Genomic DNA, 22,398 nt, shown 5'->3' on the forward strand with positions numbered 1-22,398 from the left:
GGGGCCACGTGGCGGAAAGGCGGGTGCTGGCTGACACGTTCATTCCCGCCTCTCCCCATTCCGAGTTCCAGTATTCCTCTAGGGCAGCTTTGCTTTGTTGATCCCCGCCGCGCTCTTTGCACGCCGGTCCCTGGGGAGGATCTAGAAAGCGCTGGGAACCTCAAGGGGAATCGCTCTTCCCAAAGGGCCTCCGGAGGGATCTCGTCGTGTTTCCTGGATGGGGGAAAGGAGAGAACATGCGGGAAGCGTCTTTTTCCCCACTTCCCCAGAGCTCCTGAAATCATCACTCCGGGGTATGCCTGCCCTACAGAAGGAGCCCTGAAAATCCCTTTTGCAGTTCCTCTCCCACAGAAGACTCCATCCTCTGCTTTTGAACTCAAGAGCCACGGGTGGGAGGGTGGGTGAAATTAAGAAAGGAAGTTTTATTTTGAGTAATAGTGCTGTTAGGGCTGGAGGGCTGGCTCATGTTCGAATCCCCACACATACCTATCCTATGCCATATCCACATCCTTTACAAAATTTGTAAAGGAATGCAATGCAAACCTAAGCTATAGATAGATATAGGAGAGAGAGAGAGAGAGAATTATATACTATATAACTTTGGGAAGAGCGATTCCCTTTGGAACGAAACATGAACACTCACAAAAGCTGCAAGTGGCATAAAGAGCCATGGAAAGATACTTGTTCAGCGTTAGAAAGGCCTGTGCATGGATTAGAGAAGAAACAAAAGTATACGATATCATCAAGTGAGTAAAAGAATTGAAAGCAAAATGGGCTGGTCACATAGCAAGAAGAACTGGGGCAGGTGGACAAAGGCAGGTGGACCAAGGCAGTCATAGAATGGATCTCAAAAAGCGTTCACGAAAGAGACCTAAAACAAGATAGATTGACAACATCAGCAAGTATTGAGGGCCCAATTGGCAAAAGAAAGCTCAGGACTTATTGGCTGGAATCAGGTAGAAGAGGCCATTGTGCAATGGATAGACAGTGGTGGTGTGATGATGAGGATGATAATTCTTTATTGTCAGTGCAGAACATATGTACAATGAGATTGGTTGAGCTCCCTCAGTGCATCCCCCAACACAATACAACTCACAATGATGAAGACGAAAGAAAGAAAAAAATATCCTAACCCAATAAATCATATTAACAAAAACCCAGTCTCATTACACCAATGTGAACATGTTACATGTTGCGCTGGCCCTACAAGTCCATCCTACTACTAATTTATGTTTATTTGCATTCAAGAGAATGATGATGATATACACTATATATGTAGTGTATAGTTCAATCTCCCTAGATATATTAAACTATACATTACATTCCTTACAAAATATGGATGTAGATAAATTTGTAAAGGGATATAATGCAAATCTAAGCTGTAGTTCACTGTCTAATCTATCCATCCATCTAACTATGTATCATCTATCTAACTAAAGCTTAGGTTTACATTCCTTTACAAACTTTTAAGTATTTGAAAGAAAAAATGGGGAGGAAGTGATCCTGCAACTATGCCATCCAGTGATGTAAGAAGAGATTATGTTACTCATACTTTGTCCCTTATAAAACTATGGCCATCACCTTGTTGCCCCTTCCCAGAGGTCCTCTTATTTGCAACAATTGAGCAAGCCAACAACTATCTGGCAGTTCAGATTCAATAAAAGAATATCTGCCTACTTCAAATAATTCCTGGTGATTTCATGGACCATCTACAAGGCTTCTTGGCAATACTATAAAGTGGTTCGTCATTGCTTTTTCCTCCCTTCCCAATTAGCCTGTAACTCTTGAGATTTCTTTCTTCTGTTAAAAGGCCACCTCATCCAATAAGATGACCCTATGTTTATGACATGCTGCCATCTAGTGATAGTGCGGTAGTATTCATTAATTCTTTACTCCCAGAAACACAGTTGGCCAGATATAAATAACAGAATATTAAAATATTTTAAACTTAAATATCAATTGGAGTTGTAATTTTTACAGCTATGCTCAAATAGTAAAACATATATAGTGGCATTTTCCAGTTCTATTCTTATTTATTTTATTTTGTTGAAAAGAAATTCTGTTCAGTCATTTAAATCTAAATGAGTCTGTATAAAGTGGGCAATAAAATGATTCGATGGCACATAATCAGTAATAAATAAGTATATTTTGGCAGATGGTGAAACATTAGCTACCGTGTTTCCCCGAAAATATGGCCAAACCCAGAAAACAAAACCTTGCCTGATTTTCACGCCTGCGCCTAAAATAAGCCCCACCCCAAATAAGGCCTAGTTAAGGCTGTACGAGGTGGGGCAAAGCGCAGGTGTAAAAATAAAACTAGGGTGGGGGGGTGAAGGTGCATTCTGCAAGTGGCTCCACCAGTGAGACTAGGTAAGTGGGTGGGTGGGGAATCTCTACCTCCAAAATAAGACATCCCCGAAAATAAGCCGAAGTGCTTATTTTGGGGCCCAAAAGAAAATAAGACTGGGTCTTATTTTCAGGAGAACAACGGTATCTACATTTAGGAAGCTTCATGACAAAATGATTTGCTGAATAAATTCCAAGATTGAGTTTCATTCCCAATGTGAATGAAATGCAATGTGAAATGCAATTATCCAAAACAATTAATATTTTCTGGCTGATTAATTTCTTAGAAATATCTGTTTAGAAATGTTAGAAAGGAAAAAACAGCTTTATGGTAGATGATTAAGGCAGAATTTTCACTGAACTTACAGAATTGGCTGACACTCTCTCACAATATAGCTATCAAGCTTAAATGTTCCACTAAGATTTTTTTATTGCTGTATGGTTCTGGAAATTGTTGACAATCACGTTCACATCAAACTATTTATTTGACTGTGGTGAACTGAATAACCCACATTTATTTGGGTTTATAAACTACAATAACTGTTTGCTTCAACACCAATCCACCAAGTTAGAAACAAAAAACCTCACATTTTGGCTGAACCCAGCCAGTGTATGAGTAACAGTTAGGAGGCAGAATTCGGAATCTGTCTTGGCTAAGGAGATTGAAGTACGTCATTCTCTTAGTGGCTGAGTTTGCCCAGCATGCTTAATTATGTGCATTTTCATAATATACCACACTTGATTAGTTTAAACCTTAATTAATTTTTGTACGTACATGACTGCAAGCTTTGTGAACCCAACACATTTCGTTTACTATTCCACATACTGTATGTGGCTCCAGAAAATGGGTTAATTTAGTAACACCTAAATCAGAAGAAGTTTGGTAAGACCTTTTCCAACTAACAAACTTTATTAAATGGCATACACTTTCATGAGTTGCAGCTCACTTCATCAGGTACATCATCAGAACATCAAATAAATGGAATCATTACATTCCTTATCTGATGCTACCAAAATTCTGATTTTTGATCACCACCGACTAATAGGGATCTCTTCCTTCAAAGTCTTTAATAACAAAGTTAATGTAATATTTGAACTCTATCAGTGGTTTGATACCCACAGCCATTAATCTAATCTATTTAGGGGGGGGGGTGCATAAACACTATGCCCTCAAGCTTAATTTAGCTTTATGTAACCAAAATTAAGATGTGCAAATGCAATTCCTAGCCTCGTGCTTCAACAGACTTCACTATGATGTCCTTAACACCAGTGTCAGTCTATTCTTCCTGTTAGAGGATACTTGTGTTGGATGAAAGGGTGCAATTACATTGCTTAATTATAATCAATAAATGTAATAATAAAGAAAACAAAGGTTTAATCTTCTTCTACTCATATGTTAGTGTGGAATTTGAAGCCTCACCTGGCAAACATGACAAAGATGTTCAGAATCTTCAGAGGTTCTGTTATTTTCTTGGAAGTGAAATCATACAATAAAAGCCCCCCCCCCTCTATTTTCCCTGATGTCTCGATTAGCATGGTGTGGACAGTCTGGTCACTTTAATGCTTTCTTAACAATCGTTTTTCCAGTAACCTAATGTTTTATTTTCTCTGCTCCTTACTCCTTAATTGCCTTAACTTAGAGGGTTTTTTTTCCTCATTAGTCTCTTATTCTCACGATTCAGCCCCACCAACTGGCCATTCTCAGGAAATTTGGTCCGTCTCCTTGCAAAGCAAGACCGGAGCGGACACGATCGGGATGGTAGTGGATGTTGTAGATTCAATAAAGTAAGTTAGCCCGTTACAAGGAAGCATTTAGGAAAGATCGCCGCGGACTTTTCCCTTCCCTCCCCATTAAAGAAAAAAAGGAGACACACTGAAATGGCACGAAAGGCGGCAGAAGTCCAAGGATGTTCCGTTCAGCAAACACGTTTGAACCCTGATCTCTGTCTGACACGGGAGATCTGACTTCCAGCCTTTTATTTCGCCCGGTGCCCATCACAAAGATGGCCGCAGCGGCTGACGGAGCAAAGGCGCCTGCTCGTCACAAAGGGGGCGGGGCCTGCCTTTCAGGGCTGTGTCTGACTTTTGTATTCGCCTTGTTTGGTGTAAGCGGTGCTGTCTCTGTCTGCCCGGCGGCTGAGCTTGATTCCGGCGACGAGGGAGGACAAAGTCAAGAAGACGATGCTGGGACTGTCGCTATTGCTGGGCTGTAGCACCGGTTGGCTCCTGTATATTGGGCGCGCGTCCCCAAGGTCAGCTTTAAGCACCGGTACTGCAGCTTCTTTGGGCACGCTTAAGGGATGGGTTAGGGGAGGCAGGAAAAGTTCCCAGGCGACGAGCGGAGCGGCTTCTGAGTCTTTCTTTCTTCGGGGCGATGGAAAATAAACATGACTTTTGATTTCCCTGAACTTTATCAGAGGGTTCCCACCAAACTCCAAAACGGAACCCAGGACTTTTCTCTCTTTCTGTTAGTCCCCAAAGCAAGGTTCTTTCTCTGACCCCGGTTTCCATCCTTTCTGCCTTCTACTGCCTTACTAACAGGGGTGCCCCATGGAGGATTACCAGAAAGCCACTCAATTGAAGCATTCTGCACTTATACGTGTCCTTTTCTGCTCTTGCTACAGGAATAATTAGGAACAGAAGCTCCTCACCTTTCTTTCTTTCTCCCGCCCACTCTTGTTTTTTCCACTTTCATTTTAGTTGTCAAGTGTTGGCATGTTCTGGCCATAATACAACTGCCTTTGTGTGTTTCTTTTTTCTATGGAATATGCATCTTCTCATTCATGGATATACAAACTGGTTTTGGGTTAATTTTTATCATACCTCTAGCCAAAAGCTCTCCAGGTATTTAGTCTGTTTGCAATTACGCCCTTCCCATGGGTGGAGATGTGCGTGCTTTGGCTGTCAAGAATTACTGTGCAGATCAGTGGTGGGTTGCCAACTTTTTACTACCGGTTCGGGTGCACTCAAGCAGGCGTGCAATGCTTCTGCGCATGCACAGAAGCGTGGCACGACAAAAGCGCGCTCCACTAAAGCGCGCCCAATTAAACCGCGTCGCTGATGTCATCAGCAGGGCGACAACAACGACCGCGGAGAAAAAGGGCGCTTTAAATAGCGCTTTGAAAGCAAGCCGATTCAAGTTAAGGTAAGGGTTAGGTTTAGGGTTAGGTTTAGGGTTAGGTTAAGGGTTAGGGTTAGGTTTAGGGTTAGGTTAAGGGTTAGGATTAGGTTTAGCGTTAGGTTAAAGGTTAGGTTTAGGGTTAGGTTTAGGGTTAGGTTTAGGGTTAGGTTTAGGGTTAGGTTTAGGGGGGTTAGGTTTAGGTTTAGGGGTTAATTTTAGCTTTAGTGTTTACAGCGTGCTTTTTTCGTCGCGCTGTGTGATGACGTCAGCTACGCGGTTTCGTTGAGCGCGCTTTAGTCGAACACGGTTTTGTGGTGGAGCCGCACAGAAGCATCCAGGTGGGTGGGCGGAGCCTCCCGTAGCCGTTACTACCAGTTCGCCCCATCCAGATGCCTTTGCAGCTTGGTTAACTCACTATATAAATAGTTCATTTAAATTTATATTCTGCTTTTACTTTGTACAACTGAAGGCAGCATACATAATGTCCCTCCTGTTTTCCCCTTAACAACCATACTGTGTGGTAGGCGGATCTGAAAGAGAGTGCCTGGCCCAAAGTCACCCAGACAGTTTCAAGGCTAAAGGGAAGACTATAACTCTCCGTCTTCCAATTTCTGGTCCAGCACCTTAACCATTACATCACACTGGTTGTAGGGAACATGCTGGCCTGGACCACTGGATCAGTGCTCCATCAAAAGCCAAGATATTCTAGATAGCCTCCACTAGAAAGGCTACATTTCACATAATCAAATTTTTAAATTATTCATTCAATTTCTATAGCTGCCCAGGTGTAGAATTGAAAACATTATTAAGACACTAAAAAACATTTTAAAACTATAAAAACAATAGAAACATCCAAAATAAATATATAGTAACTAAGATACTGGACCAGTTAGCAATGCAGCCAGGAAACAGAACCCTGAACACATTCAGCATCTCACCCTCTGGAACATAGCCAGGTTTGTAGAGCCTTATGAAAGGCTAACAGGATTGGGACCGTTCTAATCTCTGAAGGAAGGACCCTCCATATAGCAGGGGCCACTGCAGAAAAAGCCTGTCTTCTAGATCAGCACCATTCTTTGGAGACAGAATCTGCAGGATGCCCATTCTGTTAGATTGGGTTGGATGGGTAGAGACTTTTGGAAAAAGGCAATCCCTCAGGTAACCCAGTCCTAGGTCATGTAGGGCTTTAAAGGTGACATCCAGCATCTTGAATTGCACCTGGAAACCCAGCATTAACCAATGGAGCTCACACAGAAGTGATGTTAAATGTGTGATATCTCTGGCACCATTTACTACCCGCACAGTCACATTCTGCACTAGTTGGAATTTCCAAATGCTCTTCAGGGGCAGCCCTATGTAGAGCATGTTACAGTAGTCTAAATGAGAGGTTACAAGGGCATGGGTTACTGTGAGCAGGGCCTCCTAGTCTAGATATGGGCATAATTGGCATACCACCAAAAGGTGTGAAAAAACCTTCCTTGCCACTGTTGCCACCTACTTCCTGACCAGGAGCCAAAAGTCCAAGAGAACCTCCAGATTGCTTAGCAAGTCTGTTGGGGTAGTAAAACCCCACCCAGAACTAAAGATGGAAGAAGTTTGTCTCTGGAGTGTCCAAATATCCACAGCCACTCCTCCATCTTGCTAGGCTTGAGTTATTCTCTCAACTTTATTATTTTTATAAATTTCAGGTGGCAAATATACATAAATATATGTTTCTCCCTTCTCCTATTTTTCCCTGTAACCACCCTCCTTTGAGGTGAGTTTTGCTGAGAAAGAGTGACTGGCCCAAAATCACTCATGCTTATGGTAGAACTAAAACTCACAGCCCCCTGGTTTTTAATATCCAGAAGATATCCATGCAGAGTTCAGGGTTTTACATTCAGTTCAGGGGTGGGTTTCAGGCGGTTTGTGGCGGTCCCCGCGAACTGGTTGGTCGATGAACCCGGAAGTAAGTAACTTCCGGGAACGCCGAAGGATCCACCCGCCCGCCCGCGTTTCTTACCCGGTTTTGACAAGTTCTGCGCTTCCACGCATGCGCAGAACGCATACAGCGCCTGCGCGATCCTCCAGGAGCAGCTGGAGCATCGCACAGGTGCTAGTACACATGCGTGCACTGCACGCGTGCACGAGGATGCCGAACCGGTTGGAACGGGGCGAGAAATCCACCCCTGATTCAGTTGAACCTTGCATTGCAGGCTGAATTTTAAGAAACAGTAGTTATTTATCGTATAAGGACAGACGAGTTGCCTGCTCAGAAACAGATCCTTGGATCCTATTACAAATTCTGAAATATGCATAATCTGGGCTGTGCCTTCATTGCTTTGGTTCTAGGATTGCAAAATTAGGGCATATCCTTCAAAGGGATCATCTTACCTCCAATTTTCCCTCCCAGAAACCTGGCAGAACAATGACCTTCAAAATAATCCCACAGGTGGCTTTTGAGTGTAATCTTGATGTGCTAGCCTGCCTGCCCACACATACCTCTATTACGTAAGAACAAACCTAATGGATCAGGCCAATGTTCATTTTCATCCAGTAATTTTTTTTTTACAGTAACCAACCAGTTGCCTCTAAGATACTCACAAGCCAAGGAGGCAGATCTACCTCTCTCAGCCATGATTCATTTGCAGCTACTGGTTAGGGCAGGCAACTCCCCACCCCTGAGATAACACTAAGTCATCCAGTCCAAAGAATCTTCAGGCTTCCCTCCATGAATTTACTCAGTTGCCCTTGAAAACCATCCATTAGTTGTCATCACCACATCTGGGTGAAGAAGTGCTTCCTTTTTTTAAATGTTCTAAATCTTTTCCCACTCAGACTCATTAGATGACTTCTGGTCCTAGCATTCTGAGGGAGGAAGAAAAATGTATTCTTATCTCTTATTTTAACTGCTTTATTCATCCCTCCCCCGGTGTTTTTTTGAAGCTAGAGAGTCTTCTAGATTTTCTTCATGCAGCAAAAGGCATTTCAGTCTTTTGATAAATATGATTGATTTCTACTGTACTTTTTGAAGCTCTTATATCTTATAATTAAAAACACTCTTTTATTAGCTTCTCTGGGTATTGAGAAAAGCTTTTTGTGGGGGAGACTTTAATTTGCAAGTGCTTTCCTGCCTTGTTGCCTCAGGGTGATTCACCTCCACAGGTAAGTAGAGGAGTGGCCCTACTGAAGGGCAGTGGAGGACATCTTGAATTTGATTTGTTTTTCAAGTTCCCTCTCTGTAATTCCACTCGTTCCTTTGCAGCGGCCACTACTGGTGGCTTGTCAGCCTTTCCAGTCCTTCTTGGAGAAGTATTGTCCCATTGTGAAGGAGACATTCTACCCTACACCATGGTGTTTTGAGGGTCGACTTCAGACCATTGTCCGTGTCTTTATTAAATCCTGCCCATTTGTCTCCTACCGCAGGTGGGTCCACTATGAAGGAGGGAAGCCATTGCTACTTCTGGCTATTGTTGGGTTGAGGGTAGTGGAGATGAAACTAAGTGCCATTCTGTCCACATTTTGCCTCATCTTTTTACATCTCATTCAGTGAATTGCTGCACACTGCAGATGGAGGGCAGCTGTTCTTGGATTGGGCTGATCCTGATGATGAGACCCATCCTGACCCAGAAAATTGCCCCATTGTCCTGTTTTTGCCTGGCTTGACAGGCAACAGCCAAGAGACATACATTCGGCATTTGGTACGCAGCACTCAAAGCCACGGCTACAGGTGAGAATCACACGCACCAAAAAACCCACACCCAATATTTTGAAATTTGGAGAACTGGATTTGTTTCACTTTAGATCAAGTGTCACATTCATTTGGGAGTTCAGTTCTGTTTGAGTGGTAATCATGGGGTTGTATCAAAATGAAAATGATGTCTTCTTATGGAAATTTATCATTATCCCTTCCAGGGCTGTTGTGTTTAATAATCGAGGTTGCAGAGGAGAAGAGCTGCTGGTAAGAACTATTGCAGTGTAGCACAAAATTGTTTGTGTGTACAGATTGGCAGCTGAGATAGGTACAAATCCTTTAATTACATGGGAAAGAAGGGCTTGTCTGTTACAGGTAATCCATACGCACATAGAAGCATCTTTTAGAAGAGGCAGCAGTTTGCTGCTGTTCTGGACTGCTTTTCTCCCATCCACGTCCCTCTTATTTTCAGACGCACGGGCTTTCTGTGCCACCAATACTGAGGACTTGGAACTGGTAGTGGGCCACATCAAGCGCCGATTCCCTTGTGCACCACTGATGGCTGTTGGCATTTCTCTTGGCGGGTGAGACTTAGGTTGGACAAAGGAAGGGAAAATGAGGAAGCATAATTTTCTGACTCTGAAGGAGCATACCAGGAAGAGGCAGTCTGGTTCCGTATTTCACATTATCCAAGATTTGTTTAAAGATATTGTTCTAAATATGATGATATTGCTATCATCATCATCATCATGTTCTTCTTCCCAAACATATCAGTGTATTTCAATTTATATCTCACCAATGACACATTTTTCAGCCGCATCTGCGTCACCTAAGATACACACACAGACACACATACTCACAGATGTCAAGGTGAGCAATCTTCAGATTCTGTGTGATTTGTTTCACCTGTTTCATGCATTTAAACATTCCTAGATTGTATCACCAATATATTCAGTACCACAGTTTTCAGTAACCTAAGCTCCTGCAGTTTGCTAACATAAGGGGTACCATGTGTGCATAAAGACTTGTTACACCTACTGGGTGCTTTTAAACTTCCCAAGTTCCCCCTTTCAACAGAGCCAAAAACCTATAACCTTAAAATGATTATAGGACAAAAGCTTTGATTCTGCTTCAACATAGTTGAAGGCTCATATAAGGCACCAACCTCTACTAAACATGACTTTCCCTCCAGATATACATTTTCCCCCAAACCTGCTGGTGGTAGCTTTACTTTTTTCTCTGGGACAATGCTGTTTGATTATGCTCCCACCCCATAATTTGCACAAGTCCTTGATTGTGTGCAAATGTATGACTTCAACCACACTGTATTCCCTGGATTTCATCAGCTTTGTAAATTGCTGTAAGCTCCCTTTTTAGATGAGAAGCCATATAGAACAAAGTGCATCACAAATTGTGAGGTGTGGACAAGAGAATGACTTCAGCAGCACTGTTTATTTCCTGATTTCATCATTCTTTATAAACAGTTGTAAGCCCTTTATCTAGGTAGAAGAAATGCAGAACAAAGTCCGTTTAAAAAAAAAAGCTGTAAAGCAGAGTCATCTATTGCAATAATGTTCCCAATGAAAATGTGAATCTTACGTTCCCTTATATCAGTACATTCACACCCTATGTTCTGCTCATTGAGCCCAGCAAGCTGATTTTTTTGCTAGCCTTTTCAATGGCCTTTCCTTACCCATCATCTAGAAGCCAGGCTGCAGTTATAGGACAGATGTGCAACCTCTATGTCTGATAATTTAATGACAATGGAGCAGGAATGATCATTTGGGGGGGATTTTTTTCTGCATGGGGAGCAAAATCAGTTTTAAACCAGAGGCATTTTAATCTTTCCAAAGATCAGGCTAATGTTATTGTGATTCAAGAGCTTTTGGGGAATAAAGCAGATATAAATACTTGTGGCACTCATTTCAACCCTTAGCCCTCCCATGGGGGAAAATAATAAAAGCAAACGTTTTTTGGGCTACAGATGAGAGTATTGATGACTGCATGAAGGTCAAAGACTGCCTACTCCTTAAGTAGATACTCTGTGTGGAAAACTAGAGATGAAAGTCTCCAGGGAGGCTGTTTTTTCCTTCCCAGCTGCTCAAGGAATGTCTGATTGTTTATCTCAGAGTCCAAGAGGCTAATGAGAGCCAATGAAACTGCTCCTGAAAACAGCCTCACAGAGCAAATCAGTTTCGTACTGTTCTTTTATTTTGGAACCAATTACAGAGCTAAAGCAAGGCATTTGAGATAAGACTCTGTCCCTAATTGATAAATCTAGATGAAAGGTAGTCCGGATGTCTTGTTTGCTCAGTCACGTTGGCAAAGGATGTGAGTCAGCAACACCAAACACACTTTTTCTAGAACATAGTAATGCAAAATAGGAACTTGCCTCTGATATTGCAAATGTCTACTATCTTCTTATGGAACAGTTCCCTCTTAGGGTAAAAAGTTTTCTATATTCAGAGAAGCATTTACTCTTAGTTAACTATTTAAAGAGGCATCTGGGCAACATTTCAATATGCCGTGTTTTCCTGAAAATAAGACAGGGTCTTGTTTTCTTTTGACTGCCGAAATAAGAGCTTGGCCTTATTTTCAGGGAGGTCTTATTATTTTTTAGGTGCAGGAGGCAGTGAGTGTGGTTACTTCATGGCTGCGGCTGCGTTGCAATATTTTTGGAGGGTTATTTTTTGGGGGGGGAGGGCTTATTTTAGCGCTTACGCTCAAAAGTCTGATTGGGCTTATTATCCAAGGGAAACAGGGTATATAGACAGCTATTTTAGAGATGAAAACCACAGATGCAACTTGTTTGTCCAAAGCCCAACTTCGGTGTTGCAGATCTATTTTACCACTGACTCTAACTTGCTTACACAAAAGGCCCCGAGGCCTATAACATTTTGAAAAAGCAACCAAATATATTCCTGAAGATGCCATCATATAACTTATTTCTAGCTTAAATATTTTAAATCTGTCTTGTTTCCTCCCCCCATTAGAAATAGATCCAGTTGAATCTTTTCATAATGCTTGTTTTTGCAACAGTAAGGTGCTAAGACTCAAATACTTTTTAAATGAATAGCCAGAAAGTCGAGAGAGGTGATTATGTACTTGCAGCCAAGCTGGTTGGGAAGCTTGTAAAGAATGGATTTTGAAGGGCATCAGATTAAAGGAAGCTGTCAGGTGGGAATTTAGTACAGATAGCTGCTCTAAAAGTAGCTCAGTCCCAATAATCTCTTAGGGATTTCATTTCTCTCACATCCTCTGCTGGAAAGGGGTGTATTCCAGAGGATATTTGAAACTGTCTAGGGAATAACAGTAGGAAGTTTTTAGCTTGAATCATTCATTGATGAAGAGTTTTCTGTCACTTGAAGGCTATCTTTAACTTTGATCTAGCAAAACATGTTCTTTTAAATTCCAGGATGGGCATTTCTTTTTAAAAGTGTAGCATTTATAATATGACTCCTGAATGGAATAATGCAAAGCTTCAGGTAGGCATTTTTTCGGCTCCCAGCTGTCTTTTGATTTAACCATAAAGGGATGGGAAGGAAGAAACCATATCCATTTGTGCCCAGCCCAGCCCAGCGCCACTCACTCTCTCTTTTCACAGGGTCCTGGTGCTCAACTATCTGGGGCAAAAGGGACAGGAAGCTGGGCTGGTGGCTGCCATGACTTGCTCAGTGACCTGGGACTCGTTTGAGACAACCCATTCCCTTGAGCGGCCCCTCAACCAATTCCTCTTCAACCAGTACCTCACAACCAACCTGTGCAAGTTGGTCAAACGGTGAGTGTATGTTATAATGGGACCTTGCCTAGCTCAAGATTGAAAACTTAAGATAGGTGAGCCCCAGATCTGCCAACTCAGGCAGGTATCACAAAATCTTTGTCTCCTTTTTCTTCTAGGCATAGGAAGGTCATTGAAGGGAGATTGGATGTAGACCATGTGCTGAAGGTACCATCACTCCACCCTCCCAACCTTTTCTAGGCCCAAGCTCTGCTCCATGCCTTGACCCTTATGTGCTTTATCTCTCTTCTTTCCCACCGCTGGGTTTGCTCTCCTAGGCTCGCAACATCCGTGAATTTGATGAGCGCTATACATCTGTGGTCTTTGGTTACAAGTCATGCCAGGAGTATTACCAAGAAGCCAGTCCTTCCCAGAAGGTGTGTCACTACAAGTGCCAGTGTTGTGCCTGAATGCTTCAGATGACCCCTTCTCTCCTCAACATGGTGAGTCCTATACTTTTTCTGGGGTAGAGAACGATCACTAGGAAGCCTGCTCTGATTTGTTCCGTCTTCTTCCAGCTTTCCCCACAGAGACAGCACAGCACGTGCCTACCCTCGCCCTCTTAGTGACTGCACGAGGTGGTCATATTGGCTTCCTAGAAGGACTCCTACCTCGCCATCAGGGTTACATGGACCGTGTCTTTAGTCAGTTTGTGGATGCTGTTTTCAAACATCAGGAGGAGCTGGCAGCTGTAACAGTAGCCATGGGAAGCCAACAGCCTGAACAGAACTTAAATGCAAAGATGATCAGCACATGATCAAGAATCAAACGTCCACCATACGGGTGAATATGGCCTCCCTTAGAGAGACGAAACCCCTCTGAGGCAAAACTAATTGCGCTACCATGCACAACATCCTTTCTGTTCTCCCAGGGTACCCATTTCCTTTCCCAAAGGACTCCTAGTCAGATTCTGCTGCTATGAATAGCAGCCACAGATGAAGATGCTGTAATGATGATCAGCAGAATACAGGATTGGTTTTCCTAGCATTTGGGCCTATAGCTGTTTGTTCCATATATGGAACCAGATGTTTACTTGTTGTTTTAATTCCTCCATCCTGGATTCTCTTGTAGAGAACAGTTTTGTGTGCTCTATGAAAATATTGGGCTAAAATTTAGGCAAACCACAGGTTACAGAGTGGGTTGTGACTCTGTGAACTATACTTTTACCAGACACTTCATCCTAGAGTTCCCTTCTCCATTTTCAGTCTTAATTTTCCCCATCAGCATTTGCTGCAGTTGGGAAGGTAACTTGTTAAATACTTCAATTCTACCTTCTAAAACTATTTCTGTTTCTGCCTTGGGGAAGAGTTAATCGTGTGTGGCCATTTTCCTCCTCTGAAAAATCTGCTACAGTACTTCCATTGAATGAAACCTGGACTAATCTTTCCCAAGAGAAGACACCCTAGGAGAGGGGCCATTATTTTGGTTTTGATAAAAAGTTCTCTTGGTCACACTTGAATCCTGCAGCACAATGGAAATAGTTTGCCACTGCCCTCTTCTGGCATATTTTTCCAATTTCCTCATCTAGCTGCAACAATTTCCTGGAGGGATCTCATCAGTGTCCTGACTAAATCTGTCAAGACCAGCCAATATTACTTGCTGCCATCTTCTACAATAACTTTCAGTATCTAGACCAAATCAATTCATATCTAGTAAAAGCACATATTTTTTTCCCAATAAGATGAAAAACTGGGCTATTTCATTATTATACAATTGAAAAGATGACACAACAGAATGAAGTCATAAAAGCTGGTCATTTAGAAAAAAATAAGAGAAGTTACTGCTTCCCCTACTTTCAGCTAGCATGTTGGAGACTCAGGAAGGGGAAGAAGAGAAAAAATAGTGCTACTATATCACATACAAACTTATTGCTCAAGTTCTCCCAATCAGGAAATATGGCTGCAAGCAAGAATGGTTATAACACAGATATCTACGTAGATTCAACTATTACATATTGGGCCAAAGAAAGATCTGTCACCTAAAACTCTGGAAATCATCTGTTAGTAGACAAAGCCCTGGTAGATTACTTGACTGCATAACAATGTTATATTCTCTCAATAGCTTCTGAATTAAAAAAAAAAAAAGAAATTTCAAACCATCATTATCATACAAATTCAAGCTATGTATCAGGGCAAATGTAGACTTAATTGCAGACAGAGTTCACACTGTTCTTGATCAGTGCTGGTGAACCTTTTTGGCACTGAGTGCGCATGCACACGCCAGGAAGGTGAACTTCCGGTTTCCGGCACGTGCATGCACTACGGCCACCCAGTTAGCCAGTTTCTGGCGTGCATGCACACATGTAGACCGGATACCTGTGCGCCTGCTAGAAACTGGAAGAGCAGCCCAATGCGCCTGCACGTGCCGAGAAGCTGCTCTTCCGGTTTCTGGCACACGCATGCGCAACAGCCACCTGCTCTTCCGGTTTCCGGCATTCCCGCGTGCGTGAAGACCAGCTGGCCAGTGCGCCAGAGCCCAGAAGAATGTGCCCAGTGATGGCTTTGCGTCCACTTCCAGCCCGCATGCCATAGGTTCACCATCACAATTCTAGATAATATGTTACTGAACTGTGATTTACCGAGCTACAAATATCTGGTCTCAAACTAAGAGAAAAAACAGAGAAGCTGTAGGGTGTAATGTGTAACCTAGGGCACTGAGTGGTGGAACTTTTCAAATGGTCTGAAAGACTCTGTGATCTTGCCAAGTCCAGATTCTCCCAATAGTCCTATTTTTCCCACCATAAAACTTTTGATGCAGAAATATATATTTTATGAAAGAATGAATCAACTAAACACCAGCAAGGACGTGGAAGTCAAAGGGCCATTCTTGAATGCACTGTTGTAGTTGTATAACATGTTTATCCCAATAACTGCATGCGATAAAATAAGCCCTCCCTCAAAAATAAGTCCTCCCGAATATATTGCAACACACAGCAGCAGCCATGAGTTGACCACACTCCACCTCCTGCATCTCAAAAATAATAAGACCTCCCCGAAAATAAGGCCAAGTGCTTATTTCGGGAGTCAAAAGAAAATAAGACCCTGTCTTATTTTTAGGGAAACACAGTAGACCCAAGACTTCTCTACATTTAGGGACAAGAAACTTCAAGCTTCCGCTCATTTCATCTTCTCAGTTACTGGCTCACTCAATTGAGACATTGTACCTGGACTATCAAGGAAGATTAATTCCCTCTCTTGCTTCCCTGATAAAAATGGCAGGATGCAAAACCACCTATCCTAACATTCATATCAGATTGTGATCATTTTCAATTTTTTTGACTGGAAAATGCCAGCATACTATATCAGCGGTCATGTTTTTCATGTCTACAAAAGAGTGGGGACCTAAAAACTCGGGAATTTAAAATAATTGAACAAGTATGATATTGCTGGCAAATTTTCAAGTCCCAAAATAAGAAATCAACCCAATGAAAGGGGGGGAATAAATTTACACTTCATGGAAAAAATCTATACTGGAGAATGCTTGAAGCCAGATGTTCGGAGGGACTGTTAATTGCTGAAAATACTTAGTTTTTCCATGAGAACAGCTGTGATTTGCTGACATAAGCAAACTGTAAACTGACTATGCATGTGCATGAACACAAATGCAAGCATCTTTGCTCTACGTATACATTCAGAGTATTTTAAAGAGATTCTTGGAGTCAAGCTTAGTTAGATGTTCTTGAAGCCTTGCTCAAGAGGGGAGGGAATCCCCAAATCTCTAATCTTCTCCACCCCCTCTTACATAGCCATGGCAGAAAAATAAGAAAATAGCATTCTCTTAGACTTGATACGGCAGAGCTATTCCAAATGACAATCTCTTTGGTGAGTCTTCATGGAGCAGTTGCAGTCTCCTCCATTTCTGGCCCCAAAGAATCCTCTACTGTTATGACCTCCAGCTCTGCCCAAGCCAAAAGGAAATGGAGAAGTAACCAACAAGGCAGGCAGGAAGGAAAGGTTCGGCTCCATCATTGTGTTTAATAATACAAGGTTTAAGCCCTGAGCTTAAACGGGAAATCTTTGCTCAGAGCAAATAATGCTGGAATGTTTCTCACAGATCAGTCAAAAATGGAGGAGTATAGTTCCTTCATCCCCATTCAGTGTGATGGGCTTAAGACAAGAATTTGCTCAAGGCCAAAACCTGATCAATGTGAGGTCCAGCCTCCAGTTTGGCCAAGTCCACCTGACCACGCACTTCACTAGGGCAACCATTGCCCTGGCTCCTGGGTCCCCCTCCAGTCTCTGAGGTTAGAAAGGAGAAGATGTGTCCCTTACAGGAAGGGCAGAGAAGGTCCAAGCTTTCCAGGAACCTCCCCGTGAAGAAAGATTAGAGGAACCCTGGGAAGGCCAACTGTAGTAACAGGACTGTGCCCACAATCAGCCCAGCACAGAAGAGCAGCAGCAGCCAGATGGGGAAACTCCCTGGGAAGAGAAAGAGCATTGAATCAACCAAGAGTTTGTAGGAGACCCCATATTAGCAGGGCAGGACTCCCATCCCACATTTAAATCCACCACCCCAGCTTTGAACATACGCCGGCAGGCAATCTGGTGCAGGCGGCAGCGGCTGTCAACTGCCACGCTTAGGAGGGCTGCCTCGTTGCTCTTGAGCAGTTCAGGAGTCTCAGGCAGGAAGGCCACAGCAGTGACCACTATGCCATGTGCTTCCCGCACGTAGTACAGCCTCTGGAGAAGTAGAAAGAAACACAGAATTGGAGACAACCTGCCAGGGACTCTCAGGAGTCAAGGCAATCCTCTCCTTTCCCTACAGAGCCTGCTGCAAGATCTTGCAATTGTATGCATACCAGCCCTACGCCAACCATGAGTTTGAAATGCGGTATCAACATCCTCACCCCAACAATGGCTTATGCCTTGACCAGGATTTGTGTGTGCTGGGGTTGGCCCAGCTTAGCTGAGCATTATGTATACACAATCTTGGAGGGGTAAACTCATACCTGCAAAGAAAAGGCGACGAAGATGGCAACCGAGCCTGTGACAGTGCCCAAACCCAGGAATGTGCCTGTCTCACTGAAAGCATAGAAAGAGAGCCATGTGCATTCCCCATAACATTCATGTACACCAATACATAGAACATTGTGTTTTAGAGGACTAGCATTTCCGGCTCCAGCCTTGAAACATCTAAACTAACTCTTTTGTTCAAGATGTTTGCAAAGTCTCTTCCATTAATCCTACTGGCTATTAGAAGAGAAATGGATCTGAGAGGCTACAGTTTTGCTATTACAGAGCTTCAGCTCCTATTCAGAAACACATCTAACACCACCATTTTACAACATACAGGCCAAGTTCATAAGACACAATGAACCACAAGTGGCTCAAGAGTGCTATAGTTAGCATGTTATGCAAATCCAATCTATATGGTTAAATTTAGTGCAAATGCAGAAAATTTGCAGTTTAGTCATCCTTAGGTTAAAAGTGTTGTGCAAAACAGAACCAGGATTTCTCTTTCTTCTGTGAAGGTGGAACACAGGAAAATCAAGCATGCAACAAAGTTCTCACCTTACAGAGAGGCATGAGATGACCTCATTGCCACAGGGACGAGTGAGCAGGGGCAAGAAACTATGTCCATCCCACTTGGTGATGTAGCAGGGAAGCGGACGTCGTTCACGCTTGTATGGGATTTGAACAGTGTACAGCCGCAATGCCTTGGCTTGGTCTTCAACTGCACCAAACCTGTGGGAGAAGAAGAAACATCCAAATAAAAAGTACACGTGTATGGTCCAGACCAACAGTCTATGTATTCCCCTTACTTGCAAGACTGGTAGCGGTAGGTCTTGTCTGGAATGCCTGGAAGATTTTCATTCCAACGCAGACCCGTCACCATCTGATCTCGTTGCCACACACAACACTGGAAGTCCCGTCCCACTGTCACCACCTGGAGAGATGCAATATGAGCAGCCATGGTCCCCCAACCACCATTACTATCTCTTGCCCACAAAAACAATGCCAGCCAGTCTTTACCCAGACAAAGATAAAAGAGTTTCAACTATTGCACTGTGCTTCATCAACCTTTTTGCATATGAGTGAGCATTATAGTCAAACTGTTCTCCGTCTTATGAATCTTTAATGGATGCTCTGTGTTCTCACATATTTATTTGTCTCTGAACATTTTCCTCCCTTTTATCTTTCCTGGGAACTATCAAAGCTAGCAGCCACCAAAAATCTGATACTGGACTGGTCCCTGTTGGATTTAAAATCTCTTCCCAGTTTTCAATGTTATGCACATTTCATACACAGCAGAAAGGAGTTTTGATAGGTCAGACAATCCCTGCTTTTAAAAAGCTATTTCTTTTGATTTCAGAAACAGTTCTGTGCAATGGAACGCATGCTCCAATATGGAAATATTGCATTTTCTTGCTTTCTGTGCCTTTTATTCTGTCTCTTTTCTCTATTAGCCTTTCCTTACACCAGAAAGTAGCTGAAAATGCTATGGACTGTTAGAGGCGGCTACATAATTCAATGGTCCTCTACTCCAAGGCTATTCAACTTATCTAGATGAAGAATGATACATAATTCCTTCACACTCTCTTTCCCATTACTCTTTTGAGCAAAGGCTATTCATCTATAACACTAACCATTTGTTTGACCAAGGTTAACTGAATAATCTATAATTGCCTAGATTCACGTCAGCATGAAAACTGTCTGGGTGTCTTTGGGAAAACTGGAAAAGAAGATTTTCTGAGGGGTTTTTCCCCCTTTGGATATAGGGGGAGGACTGCCATATACTATCCTCTTGTGACAATCTTTTTGCTAATTATCCTATTATTCCACTACCACTAAAGCTCTTAGGATTTAGAAATCCTTTCAGGCTTGAAGGTAATGGCAAAATGTGGGGAAGGGTCAGGATAGCAAAGAAATAAATTAGTTTTTATTAAATACCTTTAAAAAGAAATGGATTTTTAAAAACTATATTTGTGCAAATTATCTAATTCCTGATAATGTCTACCACTACACTATCTCTCCAGAAACTATTTCTATCCCTGTCTCCTTGGGCCATCTTCAATTCTGCTCTATCACTTGCTCTTCCCAAACCCTTCTCTCCTCTTGTTCCCTCATCCTGCTGGAATATAATCTGGGAAGATTGTGCAATGTTGCCTTCTCCGTTGGCACCTGAGATCACTTCCTTTAATAAGCAGTAGAAACAAATAAATCCCAATCTTCTCACCTTGTTATCAGGACCCAGTGCTATATCCTCTATCTCACCATTGTGTGCCTGGAATTCAAGAGTTTTTTTCATGCTGGGAAACTGTAAGAGAGAAGAGATTTACCATCACCTCCATGTCCACACTCCTAATATACGAAAGAAGTGCTTTGCAACCCAAGTCTTTCTTCCCTCTCTCCACTATTGTAGCTCCAGACCAAAACCTTGCTCTCCAACACACAACAGGCCATTTCTTCATTTCCTCATATAGGTATATCCCAGACTCGCAGGAAACCATCCACGCCACCAGTAGCCATAAGAGTATGATCATCACTGAAGCACACAGCTTTCTGCAGAGTATCTGGGCTGGTGTCTGTTTGGACACAGTGCAAAGTTTCCACTGCCACCTCCGTCATCTCCCTGTGTGTATTGCCATTGCTTTTCTCATTGGGGACAGGGGCCTTGCGCCTCCGTAGATCCTTATCACCAGCACCTAAAGGCATAATGGCACATAAGGAAATATTCCATAAACCTCTCTTGACCGGCGGCTCCCAACTTTCCTCTCTTCTGCATATCTTGTCTGTTTTCAGCATCAGCAAGATTTGTAAGTATTACTGTTTCCACTTTTACATTAGTTTTTAGACAGCTATTGTCTAAAATATAATTCCTAATATATTAGGAATTCAATTCTGTAGCTAAATAAATGTTAGGTTCTCACCTGTTTTAGCACTATCGCCGCTGCTGCCGCCTGTTTTCTGCCCAGATTTAAAGAGCTGGAAACTCAGGATGTGGCAAGTAGCATCCTGCCCTGCAGCAATAAAATTTCCTGCCAGCGCCATAGTCATGGTGGCCCGAGTCTCTGTGTCATGGGCATGTAGCAGCGATGCAGATAACTTGCCATCTCTCCAGTCCAGCTGCAAGAAATGCTTGGGGAACAAAATAGGGAAAGGAAGGATGATGCACAACTACCCTTTCTTCCTTATCTACCCAAGGGCAAATCTTGCCAGGGATGACAAGATTTGTCCTGCCTTACCATTGTACCAAAGAGTGGGTACACAGAGGGCACAACTCCCCTCTTTCTTCAAGCACGATTTTGTGCTTGCCTGAAAGGACAACCATAGTTTCTGCATAGACACTGCAAGGACGCTATAGTTCCTGCATAACCCACCAAGAGGAGTGGTCCTTTTCATTTTTTCCTTTGGAGTCTATCTAATGCTCCCTGTATCTCAGACCAAGGAGGCAAGCTTCACTTTCCTGGGTTCATGATTTTCTTCATGCACTGTTTACACTGTGCACTTCAAAAAGCAGCTTCGTCCAATGCTGCACAAACCTTGTTCTGACAGTTGCAGCAAACACCCCCGCTCCCCACCCTGACCGGGTGATGTAGGGGCAGGAGGGGAGCTCCCGGCCAACGCACAGAAGGCGAATCCGAGGGCAGGAGGAGGGCTCTGCCCTACTCCCATAGTCTCCATACCAAGCCATTCGTGATCCCCGTCTTGGCGGCGCCGCTCCCCCCGCGATCAGCGCCAGTCCAGCTTCACGGTGTATGCGGAGGGCATAGAGCGGGAACGGAGCCCGGTAGAGCTCGGGCGGCCGACGAGGGGGCATGGCTGGATGAACGAAGCCGGGAGTCAGCGGGGTCAAAGGTCAACTCATGCCAATTCCGCACTAAGCTGTTCTTTCCTCGGCTCCCCTCCTCTCTTAACGTCGCTCACGGTACAACAGCGCTTTGATCTCGACTAAGCATGCGCAGATCCGACCTCCTTGACGTGGCGCAGGCGCACAATTCTCAGCACACGTCGGCACAAGAAGGACCGGCCGGCGAGAAAGCCTTCGGTTGCGTTAAGAGGCAAAAGAAACATCCACGTCGCCGCCGCTTGGCGTCTGTAGTTAGGGCGGAAGCCGGGCAAATCACGCAGTGTTTAAGAGGCGGAAACATGTTAGGGAGCTGTGCTCCATTTTCTCCCTTGAGAGGCTTCCGACGTCTTAAAGCGACGGGGCGATTGCTGGGAATTACCGCCGTGCTAATTTCTGCGCGTGCGCATCATGCATTTTGTAAGTTCCTCACTGTAGTAGGAAACGTTCCCATGAGTGGAATTAGAAGCATGTTTCCTTTTGTATGGCCGTAGGTTTATATAATGAATCTTGGAACATATTCCGCAGCATTTCCATGTAATCTTTCCTTAGTCCTCTTTCTGAAGACTATATACTTCGAGATTTCTTGTTTTTGGACCTCAGTGGCTAAGACAGTAGATCAGAACGGTTGACAGTTCAGCGGTTTGAATCCCTAGTATAGATCTGCGTGAGCAGGGGGTTGGACTAGATGAC

At 43.3% G+C, this 22,398-nt stretch overlaps 2 protein-coding genes across 2 annotated transcripts; one reads left to right on the forward strand and one right to left on the reverse strand.

Moving 5' to 3' along the window:
- The first annotated feature begins 4,401 nt into the window (after positions 1 to 4,401).
- Positions 4,402 to 14,881, forward strand: ABHD1 (abhydrolase domain containing 1). The gene is given in 11 exon segments (XM_032216241.1): positions 4,402 to 4,573; positions 4,576 to 4,598; positions 8,712 to 8,872; positions 8,997 to 9,176; positions 9,362 to 9,416; positions 9,615 to 9,724; positions 12,745 to 12,918; positions 13,038 to 13,086; positions 13,197 to 13,299; positions 13,302 to 13,361; positions 13,437 to 14,881. Coding segments are annotated over 11 exon segments (1,200 nt in total). The 5' UTR covers positions 4,402 to 4,527; the 3' UTR covers positions 13,676 to 14,881.
- Positions 14,882 to 16,866: 1,985 nt separating this feature from the next.
- PREB (prolactin regulatory element binding) lies at positions 16,867 to 22,065 on the reverse strand. The gene is given in 10 exon segments (XM_032216719.1): positions 16,867 to 17,336; positions 17,447 to 17,597; positions 17,867 to 17,939; positions 18,429 to 18,602; positions 18,680 to 18,804; positions 20,095 to 20,177; positions 20,348 to 20,563; positions 20,789 to 20,996; positions 21,545 to 21,579; positions 21,582 to 22,065. Coding segments are annotated over 10 exon segments (1,257 nt in total). The 5' UTR covers positions 21,679 to 22,065; the 3' UTR covers positions 16,867 to 17,241.
- Between the last annotated feature and the right edge of the window lie 333 nt (positions 22,066 to 22,398).

This window comes from Thamnophis elegans, chromosome 4, assembly GCF_009769535.1.
Source record: "Thamnophis elegans isolate rThaEle1 chromosome 4, rThaEle1.pri, whole genome shotgun sequence".
Classification (NCBI taxonomy): Eukaryota; Metazoa; Chordata; class Lepidosauria; order Squamata; family Colubridae; genus Thamnophis; species Thamnophis elegans.